Source organism: Theropithecus gelada, chromosome 11, assembly GCF_003255815.1.
Source record: "Theropithecus gelada isolate Dixy chromosome 11, Tgel_1.0, whole genome shotgun sequence".
NCBI classification, from domain to species: Eukaryota; Metazoa; Chordata; class Mammalia; order Primates; family Cercopithecidae; genus Theropithecus; species Theropithecus gelada.
Window position 1 is genome coordinate 28,263,968 of NC_037679.1, and position 16,841 is coordinate 28,280,808.

The 16,841-nt window shown below is 33.1% G+C and overlaps 1 protein-coding gene across 3 annotated transcripts in view; it reads left to right on the forward strand.

The window, feature by feature from the left end:
- CPSF6 (cleavage and polyadenylation specific factor 6) overlaps positions 1-16,253 on the forward strand; it is a 35,076-nt gene extending 18,823 nt beyond the window's left edge. For 2 of the 3 annotated variants that reach the window (XM_025401522.1, XM_025401523.1), the window contains 5 exons: positions 125-629; positions 955-1,070; positions 1,568-1,721; positions 3,899-4,088; positions 11,417-16,253. In XM_025401522.1, coding sequence (XP_025257307.1) covers positions 125-629; positions 955-1,070; positions 1,568-1,721; positions 3,899-4,085 — 962 coding nt within the window. In that variant the 3' untranslated portion in view covers positions 4,086-4,088; positions 11,417-16,253. Of the gene's footprint in view, positions 1-124; positions 630-954; positions 1,071-1,567; positions 1,722-3,895; positions 4,089-11,416 lie in introns of all 3 variants that reach the window. The other variant, XM_025401521.1, reaches the window with a different exon arrangement.
- The last annotated feature ends 588 nt before the right edge of the window (positions 16,254-16,841 follow it).

Genomic DNA, 16,841 nt, shown 5'->3' on the forward strand with positions numbered 1-16,841 from the left:
GGGTTTTATTTAAAGACAAAGACTTGGTGTATGCTTTATGCTTTTAAAGTATAATCTTGGCATATGAAAGAAAATATCTTATTAGTGAAGTGTTTTTTTTTTCTCTTTCTCCTTTGTTTTTTAGCTGGACAAACTCCACCACGTCCACCCTTAGGTCCTCCAGGCCCACCTGGTCCACCTGGTCCTCCACCTCCTGGTCAGGTTCTGCCTCCTCCTCTAGCTGGGCCTCCTAATCGAGGAGATCGCCCTCCACCACCAGTTCTTTTTCCTGGACAACCTTTTGGGCAGCCTCCATTGGGTCCACTTCCTCCTGGCCCTCCACCTCCAGTTCCAGGCTACGGCCCCCCTCCTGGCCCACCACCTCCACAACAGGGACCACCTCCACCTCCAGGCCCCTTTCCACCTCGTCCACCCGGTCCACTTGGGCCACCCCTTACACTAGCTCCTCCTCCGCATCTTCCTGGACCACCTCCAGGTGCCCCACCACCAGCTCCGCATGTGAACCCAGCTTTCTTTCCTCCACCAACTAACAGCGGCATGCCTACATCAGATAGCCGAGGTCCACCACCAACAGACCCATATGGTCGACCTCCACCATATGATAGGGGTGACTATGGCCCCCCTGGAAGGTAGGTTAGTGTGTATCTGTGCAAGTACTTGATGATAAAAGATAGGAACAATGACTGTAAATAATTAGATTGTAGCTATATAAATATGTTATTTCTACCTTCCAAGAAGATGAGGTGTTTAAGCTGCTACCCTGTTTTAGCTGAAAGATACTGGTATAGGAGAATTTTTAGACATTCTCTTTGTAGCAAAAGTAGCATGCTTCAATATGTAAAAGTAACTACTATTGCTTTGTCAGAAGCAGCTGGTATGAATTGCTATACACTATTGTGACTAACTTAGGAAATCTGTTGAGTATGAGTTAAGGTTTGTGTTTTTATTTTACAGGGAAATGGATACTGCAAGAACGCCATTGAGTGAAGCTGAATTTGAAGAAATCATGAATAGAAATAGGGCAATCTCAAGCAGTGCTATTTCGAGAGCTGTATCTGATGCCAGTGCTGGTTTGTATATTTCTTGTATTAATATTTCTTATTTATGTTATTAGGAATGACCTAAAAATGTAAGTACAATCTAGAAGATAGGTCATTTACATGTTCTTTTTGTATTCCGAAATCATTACCTGTGATTTATTTAAAAAGCATTGAAAAAAGCTGTGTGTCACAGTGTAGTGGGGAAAATCCAAATTTTAGGTTATTTGGTATAGATGTAAGTCTTACCCTTGACATTTAAAGGTTCCGGGGCCTTATGACAGCTTATTTATTCTTGTATTTGCAAAATGATAATGTGCTTTACACACCTGTAATAATAAGTTGAGTTAGTATCATGACCATGAAAGTCTTTTGCAAATGGTGAAACAGTAAAAGAAGACATTGCCTTGCATAGTTATTTGATAGCACAGTACTTTTGTAAAATGCCTTATCACTCTTACCTCAAGTGGTTTGATGGTATTTTGAAAACAAAATTTGTTTGACTTGAAACTTTTTCCTTTCCCTCACAGGTGATTATGGGAGTGCTATTGAGACATTGGTAACTGCAATTTCTTTAATTAAACAATCCAAAGTGTCCGCTGATGATCGTTGCAAAGTTCTTATTAGTTCTTTGCAAGATTGCCTTCATGGAATTGAGTCCAAGTCTTATGGTTCTGGATCAAGGTAAAACTTTCCTGTCTCATTTCCATTTAAAAAAACTGTTAGTTTACAAATGGAAAGAATACTGTGTTTGAGACTTTAAAAAGAGGACTTTGCTTTTACTTATTATTTAGCATCTGGAGTGTTTTTTCTTTTTTAACTCTAAATGTTAGTTGCTTGCTTAAAACCCTTCAAAGACTTCTACTCAGTCTTAAAGCAAGACTAAAGATTGAGGGACTGTGTGATAAAGCCCCTTCCTATCTTTTTAGCTTCATTTGTACCTCTTCCTTACTGTTCTCCAGCCATATTTCTCCTTTTTCTCTAGATACATCAAATGTTTGACCACTTCACTTTATATTCCTTCTCCTGGGAGCAGTTTTCCCTGTCTCTTCACATAGCTGGCACCTTATTCTTCACGTCTCATTCTAACTTCTTAGGAGGGGGCTTCTCCCAAGTTAGTCTGTTATATTGTTCTTTTTATTTCTTCCATAGTACTTACCGTAACCAATGCTCGTTATCGAGGCATATTTTTTCCTCATTAGAGCACATGTGGAATAAACACATGTTGAATAAACATGTGCTCTAATGAGATAAAGCAGGGGCTTTATCTATCCTGTTCACTGTATTTCTTTTCTTTTAAGAGATGCGGTCTTGTTAAGTTACCCAGGCTGGTCCTGAACTCCTGGGCTCAAGTGATCCTCCCACCTTGGCCTCCCAAAGTGCTGGAATTATAGGCATAAGCCACTATGCTCAGCCATGCTCGTTATAATATTCCTAATGCCTACAGAGTGTCTGGTATAGAATGAGTGCTAAATAAAAATGTCTTGAATGAGGGAGTGACTGAATAAATTACTGATCTATCTTATAGGTAGTTCCCTTTTTTTTTTTTTAAAGTATTGCTGCTAACTTTTAAATTTTATATATTTTTGAAAGGCAGACCTTTAAGCTTCACTTGGTATTCTTAGATGTGTCTTTAGTGTACTGTATCTGGTAGTAGTCTTCTTTAAGTTAAGAGAAAGGAGCCTGCCTTTGACATGGTCCCCAATTTTGTAATTATTACCTTTTTGACCCAGTGTAAGAATCTTTGTGTCTGAACAAATATGTCATAGATATAGGTATTTTGTATCATTTTTTTAAGTTTTAAAGTCCAAAGTAATAATTTTTAAATCCCAACACTTTGGGAGACCAAGGCAGGAGGATCACGTGAGCCCAAGGAGTTTGAGACCAGCCTTGGCAACATAGGGAGACTTCATCTCTACAAAAAATTTTTTTAAATACCTGGGCCTGGTGGTGCATGCCTATAGTCCCAGATACTTGGGAGGCTGTGGTGGGAGGGTTGCTTGAGTCTCAGAGGTCGAGGATGAAATGAGCTGTAATCGTGTCCCTGGACTCCAGCCTGGGTGACAGAGAGACCCTACCTTGAAAAAAAAAGTAATAACTTAGGCCTTGATCAAGGAGTTTAGCTGTCTGGTGTAGAAATATAAGACATAAATATTATTTAATAGACAGTTATTATTTCCTTACTGTAAATTTAGCAGAATTTGTAGAAGTCTTTTAGGCAGTAAGCTTTGGTTAAATTATTTGTTTTTAAAAAATGGCAGTTCATGAAACATTTCTACATATTAAATACAGTGTGAATACTGTATCAATTCTTTTTACTGGTCGCAATTGTTAGCCCTCTCCTGTGCCTTTTCTCCTTCCCTAAATATAACATGCGTATTAGAAGGTTTCTTTGTGTTGGACGCTGCTCCTCATGAACCGAATGTTAATAGGTTGTCATTTTCATATATTTAAGCCCCATCGTATGTTATGACTTCATGACTCTTATATCTAAAAAAGTCGTATTGTAGATGTTGTTTAGCTTAAAACACGAGTGCTTTGAAATTTTCCCTGTACCTTTCTATTTGTTCATTCAGTAAATACTACACATCTGTTTTAGGCTACTAGCTTAAATAGATGATGTGATGCATTTCTGTGATGTGTTCGGTTGCTGATTTTTTGGTAGTGTTTTTAATAATGAAATTTCTGGTTCATGCTTACTGGTGAGTTGGTAAATCATTATTGGCAGCTCAGGATAGTAAGTTTAAACCAGATTTACAAAGAATTTTTTGCTCCCTTAGATTTTTTTAGACATCAAAAAATTGAATATTTTTAAGCTATCTAATTATGGAGAGCATTAATCCAGTAATTTCTTTTAGAAGACGTGAACGATCAAGAGAGAGGGACCATAGTAGATCACGAGAAAAGAGTCGGCGTCATAAATCCCGTAGTAGAGACCGTCATGACGATTATTATAGAGAGAGAAGCAGAGAACGAGAGAGGCACCGGGATCGTGACCGAGACCGTGACCGAGAGCGTGACCGAGAGCGCGAGTATCGTCATCGTTAGAAGGTGGGTATTCCTTTTTCCTGTTAAATGTGTGTGTATTCTTAACAGTAACTATAACTCCAAGGCTACTGTTCGTACAGTATGTACCTACATTTTAAATGGTCCAACTACTTGTGAATGTAATCTTCTGGAAACATCTGAAACAAATTATGGGTAAGTAATGACAGGTAAATTTTTGACCCTTTTATCTTTGAATATTTTATTGCTGAGTTATTACTTTTAGGTTTCAAATAGTTAATGGTCTTAACAAAGCAAGGAAATAATCAAGAGGACTCATTGTGTACTTCTAAAATCTAAAAATTGGGATTCTTGTAATCACATACTTAGGTTGCGTGTAATTTAGAATACAAAATAGAGTTATTTCACATATATATTATGTGTTTGGATTTTTAAAAATAAATGGAAAGTTACTATTCCTGAACTAGTTTTATTTGTCCCTAAAAATTTATGAGAAAATCTGACACAATAATAGTTTATGATACAGGAGGATGTTTTCTCAACATTCAAAGAGACTTTTCCTTTAAAAAAAAAAAAAAGAAAGAAAGAAAATTTTTTTTTTTTTTAGAAAAGACACTATCCTGACATCTGGTTTTTGTTTTTAAAAGAAACAGTATCCTTTAATTTGCAAAGAAGATGTAAAAGTTATTCAGTTAAAATGGGTTCAGGGTGCAACCATATCTAAAAAATTTTAAATCGTGTCAAGCCATATACCCAAGTTTAGAATAACTGGAAATAATTTTCTTTGATGTTTCATTCATAAATCATAATCATTGTCTTTTTTTCTGTATTTTAAAACTATTTCTTGTGTACATTTTTCATAAAGTGGGAAGAGTTGTCTGTTTATGCTTCATTTTCACATGTAATTTTATTTTTTATATTTGTTAACAGCATTTATTCATGTGAAGAGCTGGGGGGAGGGCACTATAAGGCTTATGCATGTGACACAAAGGTTATTCTGTAAATTAAAATATTTTTTTCTTTATATGTTGGTTGGCATATTCAAATTAAATTAAGGCTAAGCAAACCCCTCATAGGTAAATACTCTTTATGTGATTATTTTCAGTAATCATGGGAAACTTACTGAAAATTCAGTCATGGTAATTGTTAGTATTTAAATTGTTATGGGCAAAGTTAAAGGCTTTATCAAGTGTATGTAATTCTGTGACAGAATAGCAATTTCTTTAACCATAACAGATATGCAAATAAGGTCCTTAAATGCCTAGAAAATAAGCATGCTATTTTTATGGAACACAAATAAGCTCTTAACACTATTTACAGTTTTAAGGACTTTTTAAGTTAAAAAGCTGGTTTTGATACTTTGCATTTTGAATATGCAGATTGAATATCAAAACTTTGATTTTTATATAGTTTTCCATGTACTACAAAATTTAATATAAACTCAAAACATTCTTTTAATATGAGGCAAAACGTATCTTATACTTTTAAAACTAAGCTTATTGAAATTGATATTGTTTTTGAATGTAAAAATTGAATATTGTGTTATGTAAATCTAAACACTAAATTTTAAAGATGTAGCACTTTTTTCCCCTGAGTTAAATACATCTGATCCCATCTTAATGAAAAAAATTCTCAATATCCATCAGTTGCTTAAGGTGGATTGTGACTGGGTTATTAGTTGAAATGCTTATTTATGTCACTCATTTCCATTATAGAAAGGTACAGGTTCTGTAAGTTACCTATTTTTTTTTTAGACTTTATAAGTTATCAGCAAGCTTCTAGTTAGTCAAGACATGATAATGAAACGAATTCTTCTGCAAAATTGGATGTGCCCATCAAGGGGCCTCCAAACCAATTTAAACCCAAAGTTAACTAATTAAATTTCTTACTGGTTTTAGTAAAACTAGCATAGTCAGCCAAGTAAACAAAATCCATTGTTAATCTTAAAAGTATTTGAGTTAGCTAACATTACTTTCTAGTAATGGGTACACCTAACTATATCATGACTTGAGTTTCATTACATTCAGACAGTAGCTACAAATTCCTAATGTGCAAACTATTGTTGACATTTTTCTTAATCACTGATGTACCATACCAGAATTTCCATGTTTTGTTTGTACATTAATCAGAATTGAGTTGTAATACTGTATGTGCCTTCATCCAAGCAAAATTTTACATAAGCATTTCTAGTGCAAAAAATTCTGTTATCCTGGATTATTGTACATTTGCTATATCAAACAGTATTTATTGTGGATGTAGACATGAATAAAGGGGTGGGGACTGCGATTAAATATATTCAAGTAAAACTTTTTAATAAAAACAAAAGCTATCTGCAAATTTGATCACCATCATAATAAGGTCTGTTGACCTTTTTAGAAGTTTTAAAATATGAGTCCTTTTGAGCTTTCATGTAAATCTTAAATGGACTAAATGGAATGAGTGATTTGAAAGCTAAAGTGAATGTCACTAGTAAGGCTGTATACAAATAAAATACTAATGTAATCTATTAAAGTGATGATGAATGGCTAAAAGGGCAAGTTCTTAATTTTTTAACTGGAAACTTAATGATCTTGGCAAGCTGTTAATGTCTGTCCCATCTTAATTTTTTTTGTGTTTGAACTGTTGGTAATGTTAATTGCATTCTCTCATTTTAAAATGTATTGGTTTTTCTAAAAGTATTCAATATCTAAGTTCAAATAGATAATATTTTAATGAGAAAATACCAATATTGTAAATTTCAGTATGTAAATACATTGTGCTTCATATTCTGTAATTTCTGCCTCTATTCTCAGACCACTCTGAGCAAAATAAAAGTAGTTCAGTGCTTTAAGATTGTACATTTCTTACTGAAATAATTTTAGTTTCCTAGTTGAGTTACTTAAAAGGTTGCATTCCTCTTGTTACTTCTTTGGAACATCTCTGCTCAGCAAATTTGTGTTAACAATTCAGCTTTTCTTTGTTTACTGAAACCAAATTTTTTTTTTTAATACTCTTTATTCAGGCTTTTCCTCTCTCTATTTTATGAGGTTTTACAATTCTCACATCTTTATTATCCATGACAATTTTTAAGCATTGGGTATGGGGTCTGGATTAAATAACTTGCCTTTGCTGTCCGATTACATTTTTTTTTTTGAGAGGGAGTCTCACTCTCGTTGCCCAGGCTGGAGTGCAATGGTGCGATCTCAGCTCACCGCGACATCCGCCTCCTGGGTTCAAGCAAATCTCCTGCCTTAGCCTCCCGAGTGGCTAGGATTACAGGAATGTGCCACCATGCCTGGCAAATTTTGTAATTTTAGTAGAGACAGGGTTTCTCCATGTTGGTCAGGCTGGTCTCGAACTCCTGACCTCGGGTGATCCGCCCACCTCGGCCTCCCAAAGTGCTGGGATTGATTACAGGCATGAGCCACCACGGCCAGCCTCGTCTGATTATCTTTCTACTACCTTAAATATGATCTTAGGATCGTAGATTTTGTTATTGCCCAAGATTTAGGATGCTTTGCATTGTGTGTTCAGCTTATTAACTTTGTGTTAATTTGAAAACAACCAAAAAACGTCAAAAGAATAAAAAAAATTCTTACATATGTTGAAGATGTTTCATTTTCTTCTTAGTGTTGCTTTGAGGCTTATGTGAAAACTAAATTATCTTAATTACTTGGTGAATGATACTGGTTGTAATAAGATTTTAAAATTGTTTCTGCAGCTCTTAGGTTATGTGAGGTCTGCCTTATAGCTCCCAGCCCTGTTTCCATATGTTTTCTTTTTTTTTTTTTTTTTTTTGAGGCGGAGTCTTCACTCTGTCCCCCAGGCTGGAGTGCAGTGGCACCATCTCGGCTCACTGCAAGCTCCGCCTCCCGGGTTCGCGCCATTCTCCTGCCTCAGCCTCCCGAGTAGCTGGGACTACAGGCGCCGCCACCGCGCCCGGCTAATTTTTTGTATTTTAGTAGAGACGGGGTTTCACCTTGTTAGCCAGGATGGTCTCGATCTCCTGACCTCGTGATCCGCCCGCCTCGGCCTCCCAAAGTGCAGGGATTACAGGCGTGAGCCACCGCGCCCGGCCTCCATATGTTTTCTAATATAGCCTAACTACTCTGCTTCATCTGGATATGTATGCTAGCTTTCATTGCTTTAGCTCTGATTTTTCTTGCTTTGAGTGTTACAAAACCTGTCTCACTGCACAGCTGACTTAATTGAAGTTACAAGAGGGAGTAGGAAGTGATCCCTTGAATGGATGTATAGTGTGTTTTGCTCACTGTGGTTTAAGAATATAGTTTTGTTTACAAATGATTAATGTTCCCTGTTGAAAAAAAAATTCAATGCCAGTGTGAGTCATCTTGCTCTCTCACCTTCATCTCAGTGTTAAATTTACTACCATTGTTTTAGTTTGTAAAATAGATTGTTTTGAATAAATTTTGTCTTGAATGAATATTTAGTTAACGTTGTTTAAAGAAACCTAATAACCAAAAAGGGGTAAGGGTGCCATTTATGCTATCCAAATTTTAAGAATTTTTCTTTTGTGGTAGCATGTTTTAACTCTTCATGAATTACAAATAACAGGTTATTTTGGGATGTTCATTTTGTAAATATTTTGGAAACAAAGCTCATTTTTCTTTGAATGTGATTAAGTTTATTTCTACTATTTTACTGGGTTGTAAGAGCAACAATTATGTATGTGTTTTATAGAGTAATAAAATGCTTTAGTTAAAATGAGGTAAGTACTATGTACAGAGGTAGAAAGATGAAAATATGAATGTTTGGGTAGCGAGAACTTGTAAATATCTACAATAACTAGAATTGTTTTTATGTAATATGTTCTAGTCAACACCAGAAGGAATTTTAATTTTAGAGTTAACTCGTGTGTAGATAATTATTTCTCTTGCCCACCTCATTTCCATTCCTCTTAAGAAGTTTTCAGATAGAGAAAAGTGAATTATATTTCATTGAGTTAATAGTGCATCTCTAAAATTATATGAGAATCCTTTTAATTCAGTATATTAATGTGAAAATCTATAAAAGTGCCCTATCAAGTATTTATTTGAATCTTAGAAGATGAATTTACCATTAATTTAAAATACTAATTCTAGCAAATGTACGTAAATTTCTAACAGAAACAATTATAATTTGAGTTGTTAATAATGGCTTGATATATTAAAATACAGGTACTTCTCTGTGTGTTGAAATTTTACTTAGTGTTCACTTTAGTTTACAGACTTTATTAAAAAGGTGTAGATTCCATTTATCTTTTAGTTGTTTTGACATCTGTTTACATAGGCCTTTATTTTATAATTAATAGCTAAAGCAAGTAATTGTGTGGCTTTGACATTACAGATTTTACCAAATGATACGTTGAAAACATGGGCATTGAATGTATTTGTCACTTTTAAGCTGGTTTTTGCTATCTTTGTTGATGTAGTTGCCTACTTAGACATTTGAGAGTATAATATGGAATTGGATTATTGGAAATGGGTTGTATTGCCTTCAAAGTCACTTTCATTTAAGACTGTAAAATTTGTATTTCCAAGTGCATAAATGTAAAGTGTTTAGAAATAGAAATAAAAATGGCTAGACTATCCCCCATATTTTATGTCTGTATGGTGAAAATTAGATTTATTAATAGAAAAGATCTATCTATAAAGTATAATCAAACAAATGAGTGCATTAGTCCTGGAAAAAGATGTGTGTTGCAATTTTACAAACAGGATTCTCTATATAAAAATAGTATTAATTCTCCACTGGAGTGATAATGATACAAAGATGCAGTGTATGTGATATGTTTTATGGAAGAATGGAATATTTTTGTTTTGCTATGACTTTAAATAGTTTTTCCCTCTTAATGACCTGATCTCTTTTTATCCCTTCCAGCGCAACAGAAAATTTAGGGAGATAGTATTCTTTTGCAGTTAAATTTATTAATTTCCCAGTAATTATTATTTAAGATTAGAACATATGCCTTGTCTTTCTTTAATACATAAACCAGTTTTTTAAAAGCATATTGCACATAATAAAAATAAAACATTTGAAAGCTGCCATTTTAGATTTTTTTCCCACTAAATAATTTTGCTAAATAGCTTCATCAATATAAGATGAAGATGCAATAAAAGATAACAATAGCAATGGCTGAAGTTATCTGAAAAATATGGGTATATAGAAACTATTATATATAAAATAGAAAGTCCTGGATTGTACCATCTATTTTTTTTCTTTTGCAGTTTTAAAATTTTACGTTATTACTGCTAGGCAGTATGCATTCATCTGTGTACTGATGTTCTTAAGATACTTACAACCTAGTTGGGGAGGAAAGGACATAAAAGAAAAATTTATAACAGTGGCAGAAATAACTCTTAACTGTAGAGCAGAAAGTATTTTTCAGTTATTTTTATGGCAAAATATCACTAAACTGTGCCCTATGAACATGTTCAAATTGAAAAAAGTTTTTTTGAAAAACCTTCTGCCCTCTTGACTCTTAAATCACTTTATTATTGAAGTGGTTTCTTGTCATTTATACTTTAATTACCTAATGTTTCAATGGTTACTTATATCCAAGTTAATTGAATGTTTCTTGTGAACCTCTACCTGAAGTTTGCATATATATGTATTCTTGAAATTTTAATTTATCAACTTTATTCTATTTTTTTAATTTTATGTGAGTTTTAAATGAACTTTATCATTGTAGATTCCCATTTAGCTTGTTTTGGTTAGTTTATAATACTACATTAGGTATTTCTATATAGGTGGAATAGAGTAAAAGTAAAGTAAATGTTTTAAATTTGTATTATGTCTAAAGATTTGTACGTGGATGTCATTAATTTAAATGTCCATACTCTATTTATAAATCTTATTTATAAATTTTGTAACATGGAACACCATTTGATTTCTAATACTTGCAGAAGTTCCTGTATGCTGTTAAATAAATTAATTTGTAAAATAATTTTGAATTTTATATTTAGTTCAGCATTTAATTGTTAAACGAGTTTATAGACTTGATAATGTGGGTGAATGAAAAATATTTACATTAAAATCATCCAAACATTTTCCATTTATTTTTGTAGCTTGCATATTTTAGAAAATGACTTATGAATGTTTCCATCATCACAGAAACAGTAGCTGCTATGTTTTCATTACTGCTTCAGTCATTAAATTTATAAGGCAATAATACCTAAGAAGAATGAAATCAGAATGTCTCAGTTTAATCATCAGGTAAATTGGAACATTTCACCGCCACAAAGGCAGCTACTGTTTCTGTTAATTCTTACTTTGTGTTAGAATACGTAACAGTGAAGTAGATGCACGACTTGTGTATGTATAGTTAAGCCAGCGTTTTTCTGTGTATTTTGGGGAATAGCAAAATCTACATCACAAATTTTGACACATTACAGCTGAAGGAAGAGGATCACCTTCCAAGACAAAACAGTCTTCATGGGGGAAAAATGACGCTTGTCCAGCAGTTTGCTTCTTGTGATTGAACTGAACCTGTAAGGATTCATGGATAAAATGAACAGGAATAGATCTGAATAAAGCAAATCTGCATAAATGGTAACCAGTAGCTCTACTTTTATTTTTTATGTTGCTTAACTGTTTTATTTGAAGGAAACCTGTGTGATTTAAAAAGTTATAGCTTTTGCAACTTTATTACTGGTTATATACATTTGGCCATTATAATGTGCAAGCAATTGGAAAAAAAGTCAAGTAAATGCTTGTTTTTGTAGTAGTTTGTTCTTGTTAAAAATGTTTATATGATAATGTCTGTAAACAGCATCACTTTGATTACAATAGATGTAGTGTTGTAATAAACTGTTTAATGGGGCTGATGTGTAAAGCTGTTCAAGTTATTTGATGTTTACACCTCAGGGAAAGTCTTGTGTTCAGCAATATCTAAAGATAATGTTACTATGACAACATTTTTACTGTCCTTTAAAGCATTGCAATAGCGTTTTTGGATATGCATCGATCTAATCTTGCGTTCAGCGAATTAAACATAGTAATTAAGTGTCTTTTGCCCTTGATTTTGGTATTAGAATAGGCGATTACATGGATATTTAATATTTCTATATTCTGCTTTTCTAGCTGTTTTTACCTAGTTAGCTTGTGACTTTGCTGAATGGTATGTAAACTTGTAAAAATTGAAATTTGACGGACATAGCAATCCAGTCAATGTGTAAAGGGGTCAAAAAAGCAGAGGTTTTAATACATAAGTAAAAACCCATACATATTTGATGTGTAATGCAGGTTAATTACAATACAGATGTACTGAAACACTTAATTGTGAACTGCTAACATTGAAGAAAATTTGACAATTCTGATTTGATGCTGCAATTACTTGCTGTTTTTATTGATCTTATGGTTTATTTCTTAAGCCATAGGCAGTGTAAATACAGCCCTGCAGCAGATAAATGTGAGTAAAGAGAGCCTTAGTTTTATTTTCCAATTGGTATAAATTTTTGAAGGATGTGATGTTCATTAACATTCGGTTGTATTCCCCAGTATGTGTAATGGGAAATTACAGATAAACCGTGTCTGCATAGTTTAAGGAATACTATGTGTATTCATGCAGTGTATTGATTCATGCTATAGTTATGTAATCAAAGATTTTTCTCAAACCTGCCTTACATACAGGCCCACTTTAAAAGCACCTGGCTAGCATGTGTTCTTGATTGCAAAATTGGCAGAGGCAGGGTGTCAACTTGATTAGGTGTTTTTATGGGAATGTAATTTGAAATCACTACTTCAGAAATTTGAGTTAAAATTCTTGAGCACGTTAATATATTTTTAAGATCTGATTATCTTTGAGAGATCTTCTGTTGATACACATTGGTTGTTAAAGTATACCCAAATTCTAGGACAATGCTTAAAGTGTTAAAATACCCTAGATACTATGTTATGTGCAACTGTAGAAACCCTCCAGAAATTTCCACTGCTGTTCTTCACTTTCATCTTGTCTGCTATCAAACCACTTCTGACAAAATTAGCTGTTTTGAATTACCCATATCACTGCCAGTTTTATTTTAAAATATTTTGTGTTTGAAGTTATCTGCATGGGATCATTGATATTTATCAAAACTGTTCCCTTTCAGAAATGATTTTTTAAGCATTTTGTTGAAAATGCAGTTGCTTTTTTAATATTATTTTACAGTTGTATCAAAACTTTCCTGTTTTCTGTATATTGTTAGTTTTTGTCATTTCTTGGCTTTTTAATATTTTGACTACAATACCCTAATGTGAAGAAGTATGGACATATAAATATTACAAGAGAAATTAGTTAATAGTAAGGTTAAAAGGTAAGTAAAATGTCCATGAAAATAAAATTTCTTTGAACAATTTGAAAATGTAATCACAAAAATCTAACTGCACTTGAAATGAAACTGGAAATTTTATACTAATTAAATCCTTTACCTTTTCATTTTTTATCAGTGGAACCTTTTAATTGCTCCTTCTATATTACTCTTCTCCCTGCTTGGCTGATCTCATTACGTGACTTTGTTGCAGACAGTGTGAGTGTACTAGATTTGTTTGCTGCTAATCTGTTATTTTAAGTGTTGTCAGAAGGAAATAACTTCTTGGTTTGACCAAGTAATTTTGCAAAGTCCTTCTCTACCTGATAACACATGAATGTATAGCAGTAAAGGTGAAAATTGCAAGCCTTGTTTCATTCTTCATACCCCCTTCAGTTGTTTATGGGTTGATGTTATTTGAAAACTCTTCCGTTTTTTTATGTGTAAAAACAATCCAAAGAGATAAATCCTTGCATAGACACCAAAAACAGTGTCTCAGAGACCTTTTCATTTTTTCCTTAGTTAATAACTGTAGTGGATATGAAAACAAACGAGTTGAATTTTAAAACATAGCATTTATTAGTGCTATACAGTCACATTCCTTTCAGCCAGTAGTAAACAGATGAGTGATACGGTATCTGAATGGTACTGCTTCTCAGACAGCACTTTGGATTGAAAGTGCTGCTTTTGGTTAAAGGAACTATGTTGTGGAAAGCATATTCCAGTGTAAATTTGCAGATGTGCATTTTATTTTGTCAATTTTCATAAGATTTGGAGTAAGTTGCAGTGGCTTTTGATCATAGTTTAGCCCGTTTAATGGTCCTTTTACCTAGAATGTTCTTAAGCAGTTAATGACAATTTGGAATATACAGATAACTTGTAGCTTAAGATACTATTTTCATTTAATTCTCCTGTGGAGAATATTGCTTTATTTTTTACTAGTTCAGGTCAGTTATTAAAATAAACGTGGAGGTTTTAATGAATGTTGTATAATATTTTATAGTGAAGGAAAATTGTTGAAAGGGTAAAGACTTTCTCTTTCCCTTATGTATTTAACTGTGCCAATCTAAATACATACTGTTTTATACAATGAGATGCATTACAAGACTTTTCTGTTGGAGTGGTCTCGACATTTTGGTTTTCATACCTGAATGATCATTGCATTTTCTGTATTTTCTACAATGGCTCCAATTTTGTGTTTTAAGCTTCAGCTTAAGAGGAAGTTTATGTTCTAATTCTTGACTGAGAATACAGTATTGAGATTCTCGCTGTTTTACTGATAACTGGTTTTTAAATTTTACTCATTAAGTTCATTTGCATCCCATAGCCCTCTGTAAATGTTGTATGTACGTAAATGCACGCTTATCCACTGTGTATAGTAGACATTTTTGTGCTAAAATATATTAAGTGGGATTTTTGTAGCAAAGCATTCTATTTTTCTGTTCTTACAGTGTGTGTGTGTGTGTGTGCGTGCGCACGCGTTTTTTTTTTAACCTTAACCTTCAGTTTAAACACTGGTGTATTTATTTTTTTTTAGCAACTTGACTCTTAGAAGCCTTAGACTGATTTTTTTTCAATAAATATTCAACCAAAAATTATAAATTTATTAAGATGTGGCCTTACATATGGCATTCCTTGTGTTCGTAATGTGAGATTTTTGATTTAGAGAAATCAAGATTCAGGATTAAAGTTTCATTGTAAGTTGAAATAGAAAATGTATTGAAATGTCTAGGCTTCTGGGAGAAAGTTCTTACACTCTTCTTTCTTGGCATTAGAAAGAAGCAATAGGAATTTTTGTGAATATTCTAAATATTCAGGCAACACTGTTCAGATTGATTTAGGTTTGTCTTAACCAATGTTCTTTTTTTAGAATTTCAGGTTGTTGGCATTCACTGAGTATGCAGCTACTATGGTTTTTGTATGGGACGTATACTTGATTATATACATTTTAATGTCTTTAAAGACTTCCTGCTATATTAGTTAACATATTGTAATGGGAGTCTTAAATACTAGGTTGAATTTAATTGAAGTCACACACACCTTGAAGTGGTAACTGTGCATAGTAAATACTACCAAGAGTTTTATTCATGTGGGAGTATCCTAAAATTCTGCCATGGGTGTAAATGTTTTACAGTAATTTCATAATTGGACAGACCCTGCATTTAGCAAAAACATTTTATTTTGAAAGTGTGTTCTTTTTGTCGCACTGTTACTGCGTAACACTTCTCAACATTCTGTAATTTAAATTATTTTAAAATACTATGGTGAATTCATGTTTATTTTTTTACTTTGAAAATTGTACTCAGGTGGTATTTAATGGGAAAGGATCCTTTGGGTATAAATCATAATGTATTTTAAGGAATGCATCTATAATATTGATAACTTTAGCCTTAAAAAAAAGGTCTATTATTCCTTCCTCTGCATCCCATGGTATATTAGCAAAGTAGTTTACAGCCCTGTACAGCCTTACAAAGTTGTTTTACAATTTTTAATGGAAAGCCCTTAACAAAAAAAAAAATTGTATCATATTACCAATATCCGTGAATTACTGATTACAGTTTGTAAATAATTTGTTTAATATCAGAAGGCCAAAGAAAGTCTTAAAATTTTAGCTATTGACTCTATGGTGACTTCACAATAAGATTTCTGTGCAAAAAGGTAAGGTGATAATTGATCAAATAGACTTTCTTTCTTTTTTTTTTTTTTTTTTTTTTTTGCTGTCCATGAGAATTAGACTTCATATTAGCTTCTATTAAAAAGCTCATTCCATTTTATTAAAATGTTTGTAATTGCAATTTTGTGTTTAATGTTTACTTTGTCTTTCCTTTCTTTAGCATTTAGGTGACTGTTCGGCAGTTTGATATATGGCCATTGTCGGCCTTAAACTGCACTGGTAACAAGCATGGTGTTATCTTGTATTGAAAATAAAATAAACTTTTGATAAGACTTTGCAGTTTGTCCTTTTTGTTTGATTTGTGATTTGGTAACCATTGTGTATGGTTTAAATAGTTAATATTTATTGGCAGTATGCAGTATAACAGAAATTGGACTGTTGTCTGTATTTTGTCTTTAAGCCAGCCTCCTAGATAGTGGTTGTTTTCTTGTGTATTGACATTTTGGTGCTCTTTAAAGCAACTGATAATTGGGCTAAAATTAGGATTAAGAGGCCTGACAGATTTCCAGGCTGTTATATTGTTTTTAAATCAAAGATTCAGAAAGCATTTGTCTAGTTTTAGAGGATCATTAACCTCACTAGAGTTTAATCAAGTAGAAATGTTTACAGCAAAAATATTTTACTAGTTAGCTTGGAAACATTATGGGGTACTTTTGAAACAGTAACAGACTTGTGATTTCAATAGACATTTCTGTTTCAGGTGTTAATATCAGGTCTCAGATTTCAACCTGCAAGCTTTTAGAGTATGTTAAAGGTAACTTATAAACAAGTGAATATGAAATGAGAAATAATATTACCATCACTGGGATCCCTTTCCATGCCTCCACTAAAATTATGGTTCAGGTTTTTGTTAGATTT